The sequence below is a fragment of the Elephantulus edwardii genome, unplaced genomic scaffold (genome assembly GCF_000299155.1).
Source record: "Elephantulus edwardii isolate Elephantulus edwardi_28Jun2011 unplaced genomic scaffold, EleEdw1.0 scaffold00246, whole genome shotgun sequence".
Classification (NCBI taxonomy): domain Eukaryota; kingdom Metazoa; phylum Chordata; class Mammalia; order Macroscelidea; family Macroscelididae; genus Elephantulus; species Elephantulus edwardii.
This window is the reverse complement of record NW_006399996.1, coordinates 2,906,982-2,925,971: the sequence shown is the minus strand read 5'-3', so window position 1 is coordinate 2,925,971 and position 18,990 is coordinate 2,906,982. Positions and strand designations below refer to the sequence as shown.

At 44.4% G+C, this 18,990-nt stretch overlaps 1 protein-coding gene across 1 annotated transcript in view; it reads right to left on the bottom strand.

The window, feature by feature from the left end:
- Positions 1 to 484: 484 nt before the first annotated feature.
- The window catches only part of CHD3 (chromodomain helicase DNA binding protein 3), a gene marked incomplete at its 5' end in the record, with an annotated part of 32,472 nt that continues 13,966 nt past the window's right edge, over positions 485 to 18,990 (bottom strand). The window contains 22 exons of the mRNA XM_006899142.1: positions 485 to 1,766; positions 2,204 to 2,330; positions 2,561 to 2,724; positions 3,779 to 3,974; positions 4,205 to 4,337; positions 4,769 to 4,877; positions 12,391 to 12,519; positions 12,703 to 12,804; positions 12,920 to 13,055; positions 13,161 to 13,282; positions 13,395 to 13,557; positions 13,721 to 13,865; positions 14,423 to 14,556; positions 14,877 to 14,962; positions 15,423 to 15,488; positions 15,656 to 15,833; positions 16,311 to 16,477; positions 16,759 to 16,990; positions 17,175 to 17,299; positions 17,508 to 17,625; positions 18,229 to 18,360; positions 18,760 to 18,901. Of these exons, the coding sequence (XP_006899204.1) occupies positions 1,645 to 1,766; positions 2,204 to 2,330; positions 2,561 to 2,724; positions 3,779 to 3,974; positions 4,205 to 4,337; positions 4,769 to 4,877; positions 12,391 to 12,519; positions 12,703 to 12,804; positions 12,920 to 13,055; positions 13,161 to 13,282; positions 13,395 to 13,557; positions 13,721 to 13,865; positions 14,423 to 14,556; positions 14,877 to 14,962; positions 15,423 to 15,488; positions 15,656 to 15,833; positions 16,311 to 16,477; positions 16,759 to 16,990; positions 17,175 to 17,299; positions 17,508 to 17,625; positions 18,229 to 18,360; positions 18,760 to 18,901 (3,028 nt within the window). The remainder of the gene's footprint in view (positions 1,767 to 2,203; positions 2,331 to 2,560; positions 2,725 to 3,778; positions 3,975 to 4,204; positions 4,338 to 4,768; positions 4,878 to 12,390; positions 12,520 to 12,702; positions 12,805 to 12,919; positions 13,056 to 13,160; positions 13,283 to 13,394; positions 13,558 to 13,720; positions 13,866 to 14,422; positions 14,557 to 14,876; positions 14,963 to 15,422; positions 15,489 to 15,655; positions 15,834 to 16,310; positions 16,478 to 16,758; positions 16,991 to 17,174; positions 17,300 to 17,507; positions 17,626 to 18,228; positions 18,361 to 18,759; positions 18,902 to 18,990) is intronic.

The following is an 18,990-nucleotide window of genomic DNA, read 5'->3' as shown; positions in this document are numbered from 1 at the left end:
TCAAATTGTTGGCAAGCCATGCAGGTCTGAGCCCAAGTTCTTAAAAAAAAAAAAAGAAGAAAAAAAAACTTTTACTACTGGAACCAAACCATGTGGGTTTATAGTGACCTCTGCTGACTCTTAGGGGAAGTAGGCAACCTCAGAGTGGAAACCTGGATTATAAGGATGACTGGAGAGCAGTTGAGTCTTGCCTGGCCTGGCCCTCTAGTCTGAGCAGCTCTCCCTTATCTCAACCCTCCAATATTCTTTGCTGCTCAATAATCCCTCCCCTGCTAATTACTCCCCATCTATTTACTGAGTGGTCACATAGTTAGGGTCAGAAAAGGAAGAGCCTGAGACAGTTGATGACCCAAAAGGTAAGAATGAAGTCACAGAATTATAAAAATATAAAGATGAGTGTGAAATGGCACAAAAGCAACAACTGTTCTTCCCTTGCTCCAAATGCCCCTTACCCGAGACTCCCCCACTCAAAAATAACAACACACAGAAAGGAAAGTATAATTTATATGTACAACCAATAAACCTGATACAGAAGAAGGGACTGGGTGGGACAGACCAGGAGTGGGTGTGAAGAAGACTGGGAACGGGGCAGTAACAAAGTGAAGGGGCAGCAAAGAGGAAGTGAGGGGGTTCGCCATGCAAACTGCCACTCTCCTTGGTCCCTTCTGGGAAGAGGGATGTGCTGTTGTCTCCTCAGCCTGCCCTCCTGTACACCTGCTCTGGTCCCAGAGGTGTCATGAGGCAAGGCCATCCCCCTGACTAGGTCCCTGGTCTGACCCACTCAAAATCTGCATCTAGGCCTTGAGGATCAAAGCCCTCTAGAATGTGAAACCAAGCTAGGGCCTCCCCAAAACTGGCCTGTTGTGTTCTCTCCCACCCTTTCTAGGTTAACTTGTCCCTAGAACAGGTTGGGGAGCTCCTCTTTGGCTTGAGAGAGTTTCACCCAGCCACTACGGTTTATTTAGGGGTAGTCCTTGGTCCCTACGGAGGGGGAAGGATGTCCAACACAAGATGCCAGTACACAGTATATACTGAGCCAGTGAATGATGCCTTTATTCTCAGGCTGAACAGCAACTGACTCCCTCCCTTTTAATTGCTCCACCCTTGATTGGGGAGAGGTAGGAGAAGGTAACATGCAGCTATCCTTCCTCTTCCTCCCTCCCAGAACTCAATTTTCAAACCTCTCTAAAGGTCTTTCTCCTCTCTCCGAAGTTCTTCCCCACTCTCCTTCAAAAGTTCCTAAAGCCTAGGTAAGTCTCATTCCCTACTTCTGCAGATGTAACTTATATTGCAGGAAAAAATACTGGGAAGGCTCCACCTCTTTCCTCCCCACCACCAATGACTGGGAAACTGTACGTTTAGCAGTGGGGGATTAACAACACTTGGAAGACCCTGCTAATCATCTCCCACCCAGCCCTGCTCTCACCAGCACTCTTCAAAGCTTGGCAGGAAAGGTGCATGGGAGTGAAGACAGACTTAGGGTCCTTCTTATAGAGAGGAATTGTAGAGAGGGGCAAAGGGGCTCCTAGCCCAACGGTGGCCCTAGGGGAGGGGAAGGTGGAGGACTGGCAGGAGGCCCCAGGGCCTGGGCTGAGGGCCGGCCTCGGGATCGGGGCCTGGGTGTAGGGCAGGCCTGGGATCCAGTCAGTCGTCTATACAGATCACCTCCCCGGCTCGGGGCTCCTTCCGATCCAGCCCGTCGGATACCACTGCCCCCACCATTTCCTTCTCCTTCTTCACCAGCACTGGAGGGCCGTTGGTGGCGGCTGTGTGGGAAGTAGGTAAGGGTCAGTTCCCAAATACCACTTCCTGACAGCAGTAGATTCTTGCTTTTAGAACACTACTGCCACTTTGGATTCTCAAGGTTGAAGGGGTGGGAAGACCAGAGCGAACCCTTATCCTGGAGATTGCTCTTTGTGCCTTATGATGTGCTCTCAGCAGACCTCTTGAATTAATTTTCTCATCCCCTTGAAATCACTGAGGGGGAGGCAACTCAAGTAGGAGATAGCAGGCCACAGAACCACGAAAACCTTAGATGTGGGTTTTGATGATAGGGATGGAAGCGAGGTTACGAAATAGATGGGAAGAACAAAGCCCAGAACAACTCTGTTCCATAGGTGACTGAGGTAGGTTTAAAGAAGAGAGCACGAGCTGCACAGGGATGATGCTCAGACAAAGAGATGTGGAGAAGCAGGGAGCTGACCTGTGATGAAGGACCCTGCTGGCATCTGACTGTAATTGGCGCCTGCGACGGCCAGACCCCCTACGGGTGCGGTGCTGAAGGCTGCCCCGTAACCCGGGGGTGTAGCGTACGGACCCGGAGGGAAGGCCTGAAGGGAAGAAAAACCTGAAGTTAGAGGGTCCACAGTCTGAGAGGAACACTGTAGGGGCAATGGGCCAAACTCCAGAACTACGCGGGGTTCAACATACAGGGGGTGACTCACACGGGGCTGAGTGTGTTCTAGCAAGGTGCTTTCCACATTGTATAGGATTCTGAAGTGTATTAAAGTGTGCAGGAGGAGGACCACAGGGGAAGTGAGTTGGGGGGGAAGAGGGTTACCGGTGTGGGGTGAGGCTCTGTGCCCTTGCTGGCCAGCCGGCTGAGGATGCTGCGCTCGGACATCTGAAGGCGGGCTGCGATGGGGGGTATTCGGGACAGCGTGGCTGGCAGGCGGGTCACGTCCGCCTTCATGTCGCTCAGCAACTCCTCCAGCTGGTTCAGAACTGGGGCCCGGGCCACAGAGAAAGAAGAGCAAGAGAAATACAGGGAAAGAGAGAGATGGAGCCAGGAAAAGAGAAATGGAGTCAGATGGACAGAGAAGGAGAGAGAGGTGGAAGACAGAGATGGTAAAGGTCCAGAGACCAAGAAAGTGACAAAAATAGAAGAGAACAAGTCATAGAAAAGGGAAAGTTGTCAGGTATAAAGACAAACCAGACCACCACAGAAGACAGATAGAAAAAGAAGAACAAAGGAATATGAAGAAAAGGGAGATGGGGGGGGGGAACGACATTGGAAGACATAGGGGCAGGGTGTTGTCAGAATATCCCATACTGAAAGAGTGAGGTTTTGGGGTAAGGGCTGATGGGGAGGAAATAATTGGGAGGCATGGGAGGCGTTACATGGTATCAAAGACTAAGTAATAAAAGTTTTACCATGTAAAGGGGAAGGAGCATTAAAAGGTTAGCATTACAGATTCAAAGAATTAGAATAGGAAGCAAAGGGGCCAGGAGTCAGTTACTACATCAAGTAGGATTACATGATTAGAGGGTTTTAGAATTTCTATTATCATCAAGGTAAGAGGTTTCGGGAGGAAGGGTTGGAGGTCAAAGGGGAATGTCATGGGAAAGGGTGAGTTGGATGGGTGGTGGTTTCTGCCACTTGGGGTAAATGGGATGTGATCTCTGCAATTAAGGGTAAAGATTTATGTGGAATACATTTAGCCAAGACCCTGAAGAAGGTGAAATCAGTGATGTGCCTGTGAGGGGTTCACTGAGAAGGTTCTAGATGTAGGGTACATGAGTACAGTTCTGTCCAGTTTGTTAAGAAGGTCTTTTATATTAGACACTGATGTAGATACATGGGTGAAGGGTGATGTATACAAGTCCCAGAGGCTTACAACCAAAAGGGTGTCAAATGGGTGAGGGGTAAGGTTAGAGGTCAGAGGGGATGGTTCAGAAGGCAAAGGGGTCAGCGGGTGGGAAGATTTGGAAGGGTGCAGGGTGAAGACTTACGCAGCGTTGTGGGCCCTCCCCCGCGCGGGGCCGCCGCGGCCCTTACCCTTGTGCAGGACGGCGTTGGCCGGCTTGTTCCCTGCCAGCGACTCCTTGGAGAGGTGCTGGTGGCTCTCGGCCAGGCACTCGGCTTCGGCAAAGCGGGCGTGGAGGGCCATGGCGGGGTGTGCCGGCTCCTGTGACAGGTTCAGGTAGGCCGCCCGCCGAAGCTGCTCCTCTATCACCAGCGCCTGCTCCAGGAGCTGGGTACAGGGGTGACGGAGTTTCAGCAACAGGTAAGTGGAGTTCCTCACACCACACCACTACTGACTGACTCCCCAGCGTTAGAGACTACAGTCACAAATACAAGATATTTTGGTCTTGTCCTCAAGTGTAGGCAATGCCTCAAGTGTTAATGTTCTCTAGACTCCAAATATATCTGACCAAAGCCAAAGCTGCTCTTCGACTTTGTCTTTTCTTCCCTCATCCTCACCTTAAACCTCCGAGCCAGGAATTTATTTTTCATCTCCAGAAAGTTCCCTTTATTAGCTTCAGTTTTAAATGGCTCATTGATTATGGCAAACTGAGTATCATTCTGGATGTCTTGCCACCGTGCATAACCATGGCTACCAAGGAAAGAAAGGGACAACCATCAAGGAATTTAACAGGGTCGGGATCTGCAATGCAACTTCTTCCCTCTGGCCTGACTTCCCAGCACTCATGGGCTCACTGACCCTGGATGGGAACTTTTCTACTACACCCCTCCATGTCTGTCCAGGGGAAAGTGAAACCAGTGTGCTTGCTCCTTGGAGGCAAAGATGATGAAACTGTCTCACACACTTGTCAACAAAAGTGAGAAAAATCTTCAATGAGAAGGACTGATGCGGTGACTATAACAATGGGCTCAAGTGTGTCAGAGATGGTGAGCATGGCACAGTATAGAACAGGGTTCAGATCTGCTGTTTATAGGATTACTATGAGTTGTAGTTGACATGATGGAACATAACAACAATATCCACACTGAGAGAATCGTTTTTCATTTCCTATCAAAGGATACAGGACAATCCCAGCCAGAAGCCAATAGTCATGTCTTCGGTGCCAGATCTCATTGAGTTTTCCTGAGGAAATAGCTGCCCGTTCCTCATTCTGCCATAATGTGTGAAGCTCTGAAAAAGAGAACAGTAGACAGAAAGTGTCTCAGGAGTTTCAGAACCATATACAGACCAACAGATAAATACAAAAGGAGGAAACAGAATATACAGTAATGAACAAAGTGCTCCCAGAGGATTAAGGACTAGATCAGGGGTTTGGAATAAAATTAGTTGTGAATATGGTTCAAGGAAAAATTACGTATGAAGGTGGGAATTCAACAACTCCAGGAACTAGAGGGGGAAGAGCAAATGAAGTTACTGAAAGGAAGGAACTAACAAAGGCCAGAGTAGAAGACAGAAAACTAGAACCTGGTGCTTTGAAAAGGTTATTAGCACTGATAAACCTTCATCTAGATTGACAGAAAAGAAGAAAGAAAAAAGGAAATAATCAAAATTTTTAAAAATCAGAGGTAATATTACAACTGACACAACAATTAAAGCAGAATTATGAGACTATTATAAATAAATGGCAACAAACTGGATAATCTAGATGGAATGGATTCTCTGAAGCACAGGAACTGCCTCAAAAGGACACAGTATCAAAACACCCACAACAAAAGAAGAGACTGACTCTGATCAAAAACAACAAAGGCAAAGGAAGGATCAAATGGCTTTGCTGGGGAATTCTACCAAATATTTAGAGAAGAACTAACACCAGTACTATTTTCTAATTTATTTTTTTTTTAGTGAATATTTAAAAATGATACTAATATTACTCAAATTCTTTCAAAAGATAGAGAAGGAAGAAGCACATCTTAACTCATTCTACAAAGGAAACATAATCTTAGTTGGACAGTAGACAGATACCACAAGGAAAGATTAATACAGAGGGAAAAATCTTCAACAACATACTAGTGAACAGAATCTGGTAAACATATTGAAAAAGTGATACCAAATGGGATTTATTCCAGAAATGCAGGGATGGTTCAATGTTAGATCAACTTAAATCTATGTCAAAAGAACAAAGGAAAAGAACCATGATCATGCCATATATGCAAAAAAGGATATAATCCAAAACCTTCTCTTGATGGATGTCTCTAAAGACGACTGGAACAGAGGGAAAATATTCAGCATGACCAAGAGTGTATATGAATGCTGGCTCATAAGACAACTGTTACTTAACAAAATAGAAAAGCCTAAAGTTTTCCTTTTATAGCTGGAAATAAGACAGGAGGGTTTGCTCTTACAATTTCTTTTTCTTTTCTTTCTCTTTTTTGAGGGTAAAATAATAAAAAAATAGACTTACTAGAAAGTTACATCCCCAAAGGTATGGATCTCCCTCCTTGAAAGGAAATATAGAGAGGCTTGCTCTCATCATTTCTAATTAGTATTGTATTAACAAGTCCTAGGCACTGCAAAAAGACAAGAAAGAGATAAAAGGTGCCCAAACTGGAAAAAAATCATCTCTTTCTGTATGATTGTTGTTGTTGTTATGTGCCGTCGAGTTGCTTGCGACTCATAGCGACCCTATGTACAACAGCCATAAACTCCGCTCTGTCCTGTGCCAATCGCACTGTCTCCGACCCTCCCATCCCGATTATTCCAGTCACTGAATCAATCCACCTCATAGAGGGCCTTCCCCTGCTGCGCTGTCCCTCCACCCTACCAAGCATGATGTCCTTCTTCTAGGACCGGTCTCTCCTCACATGTCCAAAGTATGTTAGATGGAGCCTCAGAATCCTTGCTTCCAAGGAGCTACCTGGTTTAACCCTTTCCAGGACAAATCTGTTTGTTTTCCTAGCAGTCCATGGTATTCTCAATACTCTTCACCAGCACCACAGCTCAAAGGCATCAATTCTCCTTCTATCCTCCTTGGTCATTGTCCAACTCTCTGATGCATAACAAGTGATTGTGAAGACCACGGCCTTTATCAAATGCACCTTAGTCTCCAGAGAGACACCACTGCTCTTCAGTACTTTGGAGAGGTCCCTAACAGCAGACTTTCCCATGGCAATGCGTCTTTTAATTTCCTGGCTACTGGTGCCAAGAGTGTTGACTGTGGAGCCAAGCAAACTAAAGCTGTGTACTATCTCAATCTCTTCACCATCCATCCTGATGCTGCCAATTGGTCCAGTGGTGAGAATCTTTGTCTTCTTGACATTGAGCCTCAATCCATATTGTAGGCTGCAGTCCTTGACCCTCTGCAGCAGGTGCTTCAGGTCCTCTTCAGTTTCAGCAAGCAGGGTTGTGTCATCCGCATAACGCAGATTGTTGATAAATCATCCACCAATCTTGACCCAACATTTCTCCTCATAGAACCCAGCCTCCCGGATAATCTGTTCTGCATATAGGTTGAAAAGGTATGGAGATAGGATGCATCCCTGACATACGCCCTTCCCAATTTTGAACCATGCAGTGTTCCCTTGCTCTGTTCTGATGCCTGCCTCCTGGTCCAAGAACCTATAGGTTTCTCATTAGCACGATCAAGTGTTCTGGTATTCCCATTGTTCTCAAAGTCAGCCACAGTTTGTTATGATCCACACAGTCAAATGCCTTTGCATAGTCAATGAAACACAGACATTCCTCTGGTATTCTCTGCTTTCAGCTAAGATCCATCTAACATCAGCTACAATATCCCTAGTACCACGACCCCTTCTAAACCCAGCCTGGACTTCTGGTAGTTCTCTGCTGATGTGCTGTTCCAGTCGTTTTTGGATAATCTTCAGTAAAATCTTGCTTGCATGTGAAATCAGTGAGATTGTTCTATAGTTTCCACACTCTGTTGCGTCATCTTTATTTGGGATAGGAACAAATATCGATCTCTTCCAGTCAGTTGGCCAAGTGGTTGTGATACGATCTTATAAATAGGAAATTCCAGAGTTGGTTAGAGAACTTCTCTATCTAAAAAGAAATTTAGCAAATTTGCAGGGTACAAGGTCAACAAACATTAATTAGTTTTCTAGACAGCCACAATGAGAAGTCTGGAAGGGAAATTAGGGAAACAGTCTTATTTATAATAGTATTTTTTTTATAATAGTATTTAAAAGATTAAATTACCTAGGAATAAATCTAACTAGGGATGTTGTTGCATTTATATCTTTCAGTATGACTTTTCCTAGCCACTGTTCGACTTCGCTATGTAGATAGGGAGGAATATCCAAATCGATTATGTCAGCCTATCCACAAGAGGACTGGCTATCTACCATTCCATAAGAGGATTGGACAGTTTTAACAATCTACATGGGGATTAGCTAGTCTTGCCAATAAATTGAACATCTTTAGCTGCAGACAGATCTTCTGGTGCCACTGAAGGGAAAAAAAAAAGAAAATGTAAGATGCCCTTCTTACTCCAGCTACGTCTATGGCTGAATTGGAGACCTGACATGAAATGTGGGACCTTGGGGGTCAGGAGGCAGGAATCCAATATTGGTAGGACTTGGAACTCTCCTTGACAACTAGGAATGGGAAGACAATATTGGTGGGACTGAGAACCTGGGAACATTGTCACAAGGCTTGAGGCTGAGGTGCCTGTGTGCACATTTTGGGAGCTGTCTTGGCTGTATTCTGCTATTAATCTGGCTATAACTTCTTGACTTCTCCAATATGAATCTGTGTGGTCTGTGAGCTATTGCATCAGATTTTGGCTGAGAAAAGCAGTTAAGATTGGTACTGAGATGCGTAGAAAGAGGGAGGACATGTCTGACTTCATGGGAATTGTTTTTGTTACTGATACTGTTAATGGGGGCAGTTTCCCTTTATGAAGTTGATAAGGGTCAGACAAAGCCGTCCTCACATGGCCCTTTCTCTTTTTACAGATGTGAAGGACTTATACAATGAGAACTATAAAACACTGCTGAAAGATCTTACATAAGATTTAAATCCTTTCCTGTGCCAGTTGGATCCAATTCTATGGTACACAACAAGAAAAAAAATACAAAAAGAAAAGAGAGAGAAAAAATGAAATAATTGGAAAGATGTTCCATGTTCATGGACTGAAGATTAAAGATCATTAAAATGTTAATACTATTTAAGAAAATGTCACCACTGACCTAAAGCAATCTACAGATTCATCAAAATCCTGATCAAAATCTTAACAGCCTTCTTTACAGAAACAGAAAAACCAGTCTTCATGAAAAGACAAGAGGTTCTAAAAAGATACGAAGATTCACATTTCAGGATTTTAAAACATACTATACACAGGCACAGTAATCAAAATAGTCTCGTCATACTGGAATATAACAAGGCAGACGTCAATGGAATAGAACTGAGAGTGTAAAAATGAAACCACACATCTATGGCCAATTGATTTTTTACAAGGGTATCTATCAATTCTACTCAATAGGGGAAAGAAATCTCTTCAATAAATGATGCTGGGAAAATTGTATTTCCACACACAGAAAAATCAAATAGGATCCATTCCTTACATCATGCACAAAAACAACATGGCAACGAATTAACAAACAGCCTAAATGTACAAACTAAAACCATGTAAGTCTTAGAAGAACAGACAGGGACAAAACTAATAGGCCTGGCTTTCAACAATGGATTATCAATTAATAATAAAGCACAAACATAAAAAAACAAATATATGGGACTTCATAAAAATGAAAAATGTTTTTAAGAAATTTATTCATTATTGCACATTTTCCTCCCTCCCCCTCTCAGTCCTCTTTTCAATGGGTCTCTTATTCCAGATTTTAATAATATAAATAATGCCTAATCATATGTTCCTTTCAGACAGGTTCCATATAATGAACTCAAATATAATTATATAACACGGGAACCTGGAAGACATTATGTTGAGTGAAATGTCTCAGTCACAAAAGGACAATTACTACACAACACTGCTGTTATAAAATAGGGCACACACGGAAGTTTGGGAGGGTGAGAAGAAAAGAGTGGTGAGATAATGAACACTGAATTAGAAAAATTAAAAACTCTGATGGATCAAAAGGCTTTTTTATCCAAGAAAGTGAAAAGACAAACTATTGACTAGGAGAATATCTTCAGAAACCACATATCTAATAAGAATCTAATAACCAAAATATATTTTTTAAAAATTGTGTAATTTAACAACAAAAAACAAGGGGAGCTCTGGTGGCCTAGTGGCAAGGAGCTGCAACTACAATCCCAGAGGCGCACGGTTCGAATTCACCAGATGCTCTGCCGGGGAAGGAGGGACAATCTCTTCCTGTACCAGTCAGATCTGATTTGACGGTACACTCACACAAAAATAATAAAATTTAAAAAAAAAATCAATCATAAAATAAGCAAAGGACTTGAATAAACAAATCACCAAAGAGGACACTCAAGCAATTACTAAACACATGAAAAGAGCTTAGTATTGTTAGCCGTCAAGTTCACATTCACTGCTTTGAGGAGATTCCAACCAGATAGATGCAAATCAAACCACAATAATACCACTACACTCCCCTAGGATAGCTAAGATTTAAAAACCTAATAAAACTCAAGTTAGAAAATAATAAATGTTGGTGAGGTTGTGGTGAAATTTATCCATTACTGGTTGTCATTAGGTACTATCAAGTCAGAACCAACTCTTAGCTGGCTATCCAGTGGGGGTTTTTTTAGAGGCAGTAAATTGCATGGGAGAAGACTGCCCATCTTTTTCCTGTGGAGCAGGTGATGGATTCAAACTGTGTACCTATGGGTTGGCAGTACAACCTTACCAGTAAGCCACCAAAGATCCCTATTACTGGTTGTTGTTGTTTACCATCGAGTCACAACTGACCCATAGCTGGGCTTCCAGAGGGTTTTCAGAAGCAATAAACTACACAGGAGGAGACTGCCCATTTTCTTCCCTCAGAACAGCTGGTAGATTTGAACTGTGCGAAATAGTATAGCTGTTGTGGGAAAAACTAAAAGCAAAACTATCTTTTGACCTAGCAATTTCATTCCTAGGTATAGATCTCAAAGACTTAAAAGTAGAAACTCTTAAGAAAATGGGAAAGATTGGGTGTGAAAGACAATGTATACGAACTCTTTAAGTAAACCAGTATTTTAAAAAAAGGTAGAAATTCAAAACAAGACTTATGTATCAGTGTTCACTGATGTACAATAGTCAAACAGGAACAACCTAAGTGCTGATCAATAGATGAACTGATAAACAAAATGTGGAGATATACAATAGTTGTTGTGTGCCATCGAGTCACTTGGGACTCATAATAACCCTATGTACAATAGACCTGCTCTATCTTGTGCCAATCTAGTATCTTGATTCAAACTCAATATGGAGGAAACTTGAAGACATTATGTAGAGGAAAATAAACCAAACACAAAGGATAAATATTATATAACCTCCTTTACATAAAAGGAGGAGCAAAATCCCAGGCACAGAGACCAAAGTTTATTATAATAACAAGCAATAGGAAAGGATGGAAAATGAGGGTTCATGGTGATGGGAAAATTGCCTTGATTAGGAGTAGGACTACACAGCTAATTTTTGTAACTTATCCATGATTTGTACAAAGTTGAACTGCCAAAAAAATTTATGTGTTAGATTTACAATGATGAGAAAGAAAAAAAAAACAAACACCCACCTGCTGAGGCTGCATAGGTATAATGATATAATCAAATACTTAGGAATGAATGCATTCCTTGGAGATTTAAGGTTATAGTTTCATGGGGCATCCCAATTAAGAGACCTAATAATACATTAAGTGTCGCTGGTGATTTCCTCCTTTATTATTAACTGCCTCTGAAAGCCTGATGGACAGTAAATTATGAGTTGGTTCCAACTCTACTATACCTAACATGACTGATAACATGTTCAGTGATGCTGTTCTACCTACTAGTTCACTGTCTGGGATCTCAGGTCTCAAAAGCTCACAAATGGCCATCCAAGGCAAAACAATGAGTGTCTTTTCACCTGAAGCAACAGATGAAGGAGAGTCAAGAGTGGAAGATAACTGCTTCCATGTACAACTGCTTCCTTTGCCAAGAGACCACCAGAACGAAACCAGTGACCATTTCTGAGCATCCTGATTCAAGATTTTACAGAAGACTGCTTATCAAAAGGGGGAAAATGACAAAAAGAAGTTAACATTCTTTTGGTCTTGACTTTCTGGAAAAAATAATGCCAAAATCAGCCCTGAGCATTATATGCATTTAAGAGCTATCTACAAGAGATCAAACTGACAACAGCAACTGAAAAGATCCAACAGAATCTTAGGGAACAGTGAATTTATGTTTATGATGAAGGAAACCTCAGAAAAGAAAGGTGCACAACTCCAAGTCTGTTATAGTATCACTAAATGGTACCTAAAGAAACTGCTTTATTAATTTACGTTTGCTTTGTATATTCTTGGTAATAATTTAGAAAATAGACTTTAGGAAAAACAAAACAAAGGTAAAACTGAAGAAAACTTTGGAGCTAGATGATCTATTTAGGAAGATTTAGGGCAAAGATTCTGTCAACATGCACATATAATTGGAGGATTCTTGGAACGATCAGTAGGTCAACAGCATGGAGGGGCTGGTCGGAGGCTTATCACACCTCAGCTAAAATGAGAAAGTCCATGAAGATGAGCAAATCGCAATGGGAACAGGCAGCTGTAAGATGTTCCTATACCTGTGAAACCACCATCGGCAATATTAAACATGAACCGAGGCTTCTCCGCCTTTTCCTCACGTCGCCCATTGGGTCGTGGCTCATCTCGTGGTGGTCCTGGTCGAAGCTCCTGGTCCCCTTTTACATCTTCTGCTAGGGAATATGGGACAAAGGGCATGGCTCATACCACAGGAGTTTTTTCTCAGGTCTGCAAGCTACCTGTACTGCAGTGGGTCTCTCAATAGCTACCCACCCAGGACCCAGGCATTTGGTCCCCAGATTCCACCTCCCAATTCCCTCCGGACCCAGGTGTCAAGTCCTCCCACCCATTACCTCTCTTGCCCAAATCCCCCGTTTCCCCCTCCGGCCTCTCCCTGTGCTCCTGTCCATCCAACGGCTTCTCCTCCCCCCTCTCTCCTGGCGTCGGCTCTGTGGCTGTGGGAGGCGGTAGGGGATAGGAAGGGAGGATATCACCCTCATCCCCTGGCCCTAGGAGTGGGAATGTTCAAATACTAATCCTCTCCCACCACTTCTAGGGTCATGCACTCACCTGACTTTTCTCTGTCCCCCCGGTACCCAGGTTCCATCTCCATTTCTACAGGTACCGCTGGCACTTCATTTTCTACAGGAATCTTCCTTGGCTCCAGCTGGTCCCCAAGTGAAGGGACTGGACTAGGGGCCTCAGGCTGAAAGACAACAATGGAGCCAAAATTAACTACTGGGCTCTCAAATATGGGCCTCCAAGACTTTGGCACTCACCCCTCTTCATGGGCAGCCAGATATCTACACACCTCTGTCTCCATCTTCTCCCCAGTTTTACTATCTTTCTCTGGCTTTTCTTCCTGGGTTTCAGCTTCATCCTTCTCAAGAGGTGTCCTGACTCCATCTCCTTTTTCACTTGGAGCTGGTGTAGCTGCATGAGGAAAGCAGAACGAAGGAAGGTACCTCAACTTCAACCCCTTCTTGCTTAACATACACTTTGGCCCCATGGCTGTTTCGCCTGCAGCTTCCTGACTTCTCATTACCAGGTTTAGATGTGCAAGGACTGTTTGTAGTGGAAGCCTCAGGCGTGGTGGGAGATGTTTTGGTAGGAGAGGAGGCTCTAGATGAGCGCTTCGAGTCAGCACTGGGGTCAGGCATCAGCTCAGGCATTGACCAGCGCCCATTGATGTGCTCAAACTCCTGTACCTGAGAGTAATGGGTTGTAGGGACAGAATCAACTCTGGGCTTTAGACCCAGAAAGCTCCACTCCCTCAATCTCACATTAACCTGAGTCCAAAACTGAGGATGGAAGTGGAAGGATGGCTGAGTGGCCAAGCTGATGTGCTGGGATGTGGGGGAAATCGATTACCTTCTTCTTGACCAGAGACATGACTCCAATACGGGTCAACACTTGTTGGCGACTCAGACCTTCCCGAGGGACCCCGTCAGCAAAAGTTTCAGAGCCATCTGCCCCAGGCTCACAGAGATGGCGCATGAACAAAGACACATAGGCCCTAAGGAGCATGGGGTGGGGAGAGGATTAGGGGAGCCTTTCTGAGGAGAAAGGGCATAGGATGGTAAGGGAGACATAGAAGTTATGGAACCTCTGAGCCCCAAGTGCCCTCAAGAGTCCTTCCCTGGGCTTTTCAATCTCAGCATTCTCAACCTGCTAAATCCAAGCTCCTCATTTTCCTCTGCCGAGATTCCCACTGTCTCCCTGTCCTTGGTACTTTGTTCCTCGGCCCCATCAGTCAGTTCTTCATCTTGTTCACCAGTTTTCCCTGATAAGTTATTGTGGCCAAGTAAATGTAAGGCTGGGACAGCCTGGGCAAGGCTTCTTTCCTGAAAGCTCTCCCATGAGGAGGAAGCCTGGCCTTACTACTCTAGGCTCATGTGAGGGGAGGTGGAGGAGACTGAGCCCACCACCCAGGAAATCAAGCCAGTAAATACTGTCAGGGATGGTGATCAGTTGAGTAAGATCACATCACGTGGTGGCCATAGAGAGGAAGTACCTTCTCAGCCTCTCAAGTGTTCACCCTGTACTAGTCAGCCCCATGTCCCCCATACTCACTTGAACTCTTTTTCAGTCTTGCCCCTCAGGTCCCGCACCAGCCACTGAGTGGTGAAGGCATCCTGAGGCGGCATCCCCCAGCGCATGACAGCATTCAGGAAAGCCTTCCTCTGGCGGGTATTGAACCCTAACACCTGATGATGGAGACAAGGAGGGAGCAGTGGGTGAGTGTCCTGTGATCTCACTGCTCAGTGCTTTTGACCCTTGGGAGAGTTCTAACAGGTGAGGAATTGTGCTGCCAGCCCAGAGGCAGGTGGTTTGAATCCAATAGCTGCTCCTTGGGAGGAATATGGGCAATATCCTCCTGTGTGATTTACAATCTCTGAAAGTCCAATGGAGGGTCAGCTGTGAGTCAGTTCTGACTGGATGGCTATTACAGAGTTTGACTCTCAGTGGTTCAGGTCTCATCATTTTCTTTTTAGAGCACTCACTGGGGCCGGAGCCTAGCTCTTACCTCAATGTTACCCCCAACTCGAGCGAGCAGTGGAGGAAGTGGCTTATCCTTTTCATTCCGAAGCTGCCTCTTTGACTGACGACGCCCTGAGGTGGTGAAGGTAGGAGAGCAAGACATTCAGTAAATCCACCCTCCTTTATCCCTTGATCATCCCCAGACTTCTTTCCACAAATAAAAAAAAAAAAAGGAAAAGTCTGTGGCATGCCTTAGGCACTTCTTACCTTCTAAATACTTTTAGAACTATCAACTCAGTGGGTCTAAAATTTCCAAATCACACTGAAAAATCTGACTAACTGAAAATATTTGATATAGTTAATATTTGTGGTGGGAATGGGAACCAATATAAACATCTTTAAGCTTTGATTTGGGCACATAAGCCTCTATAGTTTTATTTGTTCTCCTGTGCTTGCTGGCTATCTGTAATTCTCTTATAAGAAAATATGTTTGTAAAAAAAAAGAAAATATGTTTGTGTAAAACTAGTGGGTTTAAAAGAAATGAAGAAGTAAAAGAAAAAGAGTTCAGATAGACAGGGAAACAGATCCCACCTTCAGGACGTTCATCAAAGTCTTCATCCTCCTCCTCTGATCCTACTGAGTATTCTGACTGGTTATCTGTGGACATCAGAGGTCAGTGGTGACTCCTTGGGTCACTATGCTGATGCCCTCTCCACCAAAACTCATGTACCTGCCCTTAGGCCTTGGCTGTCCTGATGCCTTACAAGCGCCTACTTATCATCATGTCTTCCCTCCTTCCTTTCTGCAGCGGGGGCAGCCCTCACCTTGGTCCTCCTGAGCAGCATCATTGTAGTTAACTTGCTTCCGAACACGCTTGCCCTTGCCAAGATTCCTGGCCAGGTCCTCCTGTTGCTGCTCATAGTGATGCCTTAGTAGCTTCTCCCAGTAGTCAGGATCCACATTCTCCTCTTGTTTAATGATCTCCCGCTCAATTTCCTCAATCTGAAGCCAAAGAACATGGCGAGGTTTCTCTTTACTCTTTTCTTTCTTTACTCTCTTTTTTCAATTTTTCTATTGCACAACAACTTTAGTCTCAAGTTACATCCAGTCTCATTATCCCTACAACTCTCTCTCGACTCTACACACATTTTCTGGACATGGTGCACCTTTCCTATTTCTTGCCTGAAATTTTCTCTCTTGTTCTCTTTCTCTTAAACCTGATCTCCAGTTCCCTCTGATTCTTCCTGCACTGAATTCAGAAGATACTATTCTATGCTTAGCTGTACTTTATGTCCCTAAGTCTCTCTCCAAAGTTCACTCATTAGACCAGGAAGTTGTTATTCTCTGTTGGGTACAGCATTAGAGATGAAATGAAAAATAAAGAACAGAGAGAATTCTTCTAATTCGAAGGCCCAATAAAGATAATGCCCTTCAGAAATTACCTCTGAAAGACCAGTGTCTGGCCCCCAAACTTCTCACCTTGTCTTCTTCCCGCACAACATACTGTGCCACCTTGAAGGAGCTGAGATACTCATTCATGTTCTGAACATCAGTGTCCTCAGTTGCATCCTGGTTCCGGTCCAAGAGTCGAGCGATGGCCTCGTTGTCATAGTGGATCACACTGCTGTCCTCCTCTTTGTTCTCGCCTGGTAAAAACAGGGAACAGGATTCCAACCAGAAGTTTGGGTGGAATGTTAGACAGAAGAAAGTCATCTACTTTAGTCCTTTTTCATGACAGCTCTGGCTGTTTCCTTGAGATGTTTCTTCGGTTTTTGTTTTAACTCTCCAGGCAAGGAAAGAGGCCAGCCCTTCTCTAAGCACCCCTAAAAAACAGGTTCTTCTTCTTATAAAAGCTGTGGAAGAGTTTTTCTGCAGGGAGGTTTCAGAACACAAGTGCACAATAAGGAGCTGCAGAAGTTCTTCTCACCTTCATTTTCATCTTTGAACAGCTCTTCAGTACCGAATTTGAGGATGTCATCCAGCTCCTGCTTGGACATGGAGCCTGCCTTGGAGCCAAGACCAGGCCGCACTACCAAGTGTGTCAGCATCATCTTTCTCTTGGCCACTTGTGTGATTCGCTCTTCCACTGACGCACGGGTTACAAACCGGTAAATCATTACTTTGTTGGCCTGGCCGATTCGATGAGCTCGGCTGAAGGCCTGCAGGGAAAGAGTCAGTCAGTCAGTCAGTCAGTCAGTCAGTTAGTCAGTAAGGTGAGGAAGTGTCTCACATTCCTAAAGAAATCACGAAAGAGGTTTATTTCTGACTCTAGAGTATGGTATCTTCTATGAACGCGTGCCTCCCTGCCAGATTATCTGGGGGTCTCTGGATGTGAATTCCCACCTGGATGTCATTATGGGGGTTCCAGTCAGAATCAAAGATAATGACAGTGTCAGCAGTGGCCAGATTGATGCCCAGGCCCCCAGCTCGGGTGGACAGAAGGAAGCAGAACTGTTGAGCCCCAGGAGCTAGAAAGTGAGAATTCAGGAATCAGGCTTTTCTATACCAAATACTCCTATCTTACTCCTAAAGGTGCCCTGACTACAAACCACCATGTTGCCAACTCAAAAGCCTTGATGTTTAATAGCCTCCACGCCAGTGCCACCCATTCTTGTCCCAGAACACAAGCTTCTTGGCCTCCCACACTGATCAGGGACTGAGGCATCTCCCTCTCACCATTGAACCGATCAATGGCCTCCTGCCTCAGTGCACCAGTGATGCCACCGTCGATGCGCTCATACTTGTAACCTTCATAGTCTAAGAAGTCCTCTAGCAAATCTAACATTTTCGTCATCTAGAGTAAGAGAAAAGGAAGTTATCTAGAATAATTGGGGGGGGGGGGGGCGCAAACCCTACCACTGTTAACTATCCTTATTTTAACTCCCTCCCAATTTTTACACGTGTGCCCCCACTATATCTTAAGCTACCCTAGTCCAAGCTCTGCCCTTCCCCAGCTCCTCACTACTGCACACTTCTGTCATACACTCAGCTATCTTAAGGCAGAGATTTTTCTCTGATACCCATGTGAAAAGTTTCAGGGGACTCTACGAACACCCTGAAAAGCTATACAAAATCATATATGCAGGAGGTTCTTTGAAAGTAGATACTTTCAAAAGGGTTTGTGCATCTCTGCACCTCAAAAAAGTTAGCAAACAGTGCCAGTCCCAGAGAGCTCCTGGGGGAGGCAGATATCTCGCCATCTCCCATTCTGCTTAAAATTCAACTTCCACCTCCCACAGCTTTAAGAACATGCATCTGAAGCCAAGAATGAACCACCTACAACAGAAACTTTTAAAAGCCTAATATCCTAATTACTCAGTGCCTGAGAATTAAAGACTGGATGATGAGGCAAGGTAATAGAAGTCTAAGGTAATAAGGAGCTGAGGCAAAGGGTTACCTGTGAGAAGATGAGCACTCTGTGTCCTTGTTCCTTTAGTTTCCGTAACATCTTCTGTAGAAGCATAAGCTTCCCAGATGCCTTAATAAGTGCCCCACCCTCATAAGCCCCACTGGGGAGTTTTGGGGACTCCTGGAAAGAAAGACGTTGTTGTGTGCAGTGGAGTCAGAACCAATTCCATCAGGTTTTCCTGACCCTCCATCAAGTTTTCAGGGGCAGTAAATTGCACAGGAGGAGACTGCTCATCCTTTTCCCATGGAACAGCTGGTGGATTCAAACTGTGTGCCTCTAGAACTGCAGCACAACTTCTTACCACTAGGCCCCCAGAGAAAGGCATAGAGAATCATACAGTGAACTCCATTATTACTATGCCCAGGAACCTGGAAGCCCAAATCCAGTCTCCACATCTTTGAAATTCCTACTCTTTTCAGGAATCCAGTCACTAGCTTATCGGCCTGCTCCACTCCCATGCTCAGTTGACTAGTTTTCACAGAACCAGGCATTTAATCAGCTCCCAATGTTGGTACCTACCATAGCAGCCACAGGAAAGAGGTATGGATGGTTGCAGCACTTCTTAAGATCCATCATGATGTTAAGCAGCGACACTTGGTTCCCGCCACCTCGGGAATTCAAAGCCTCAAAATTTCGTGTTAGGATGTACTTGTAGTATTTCCTATAGGCCAGGGATACAGAAGAGACAGGATACAGGAAACAATGGTGATGATGAGAAACTTAGTCACCAACTCTTGGAAAAATATCACC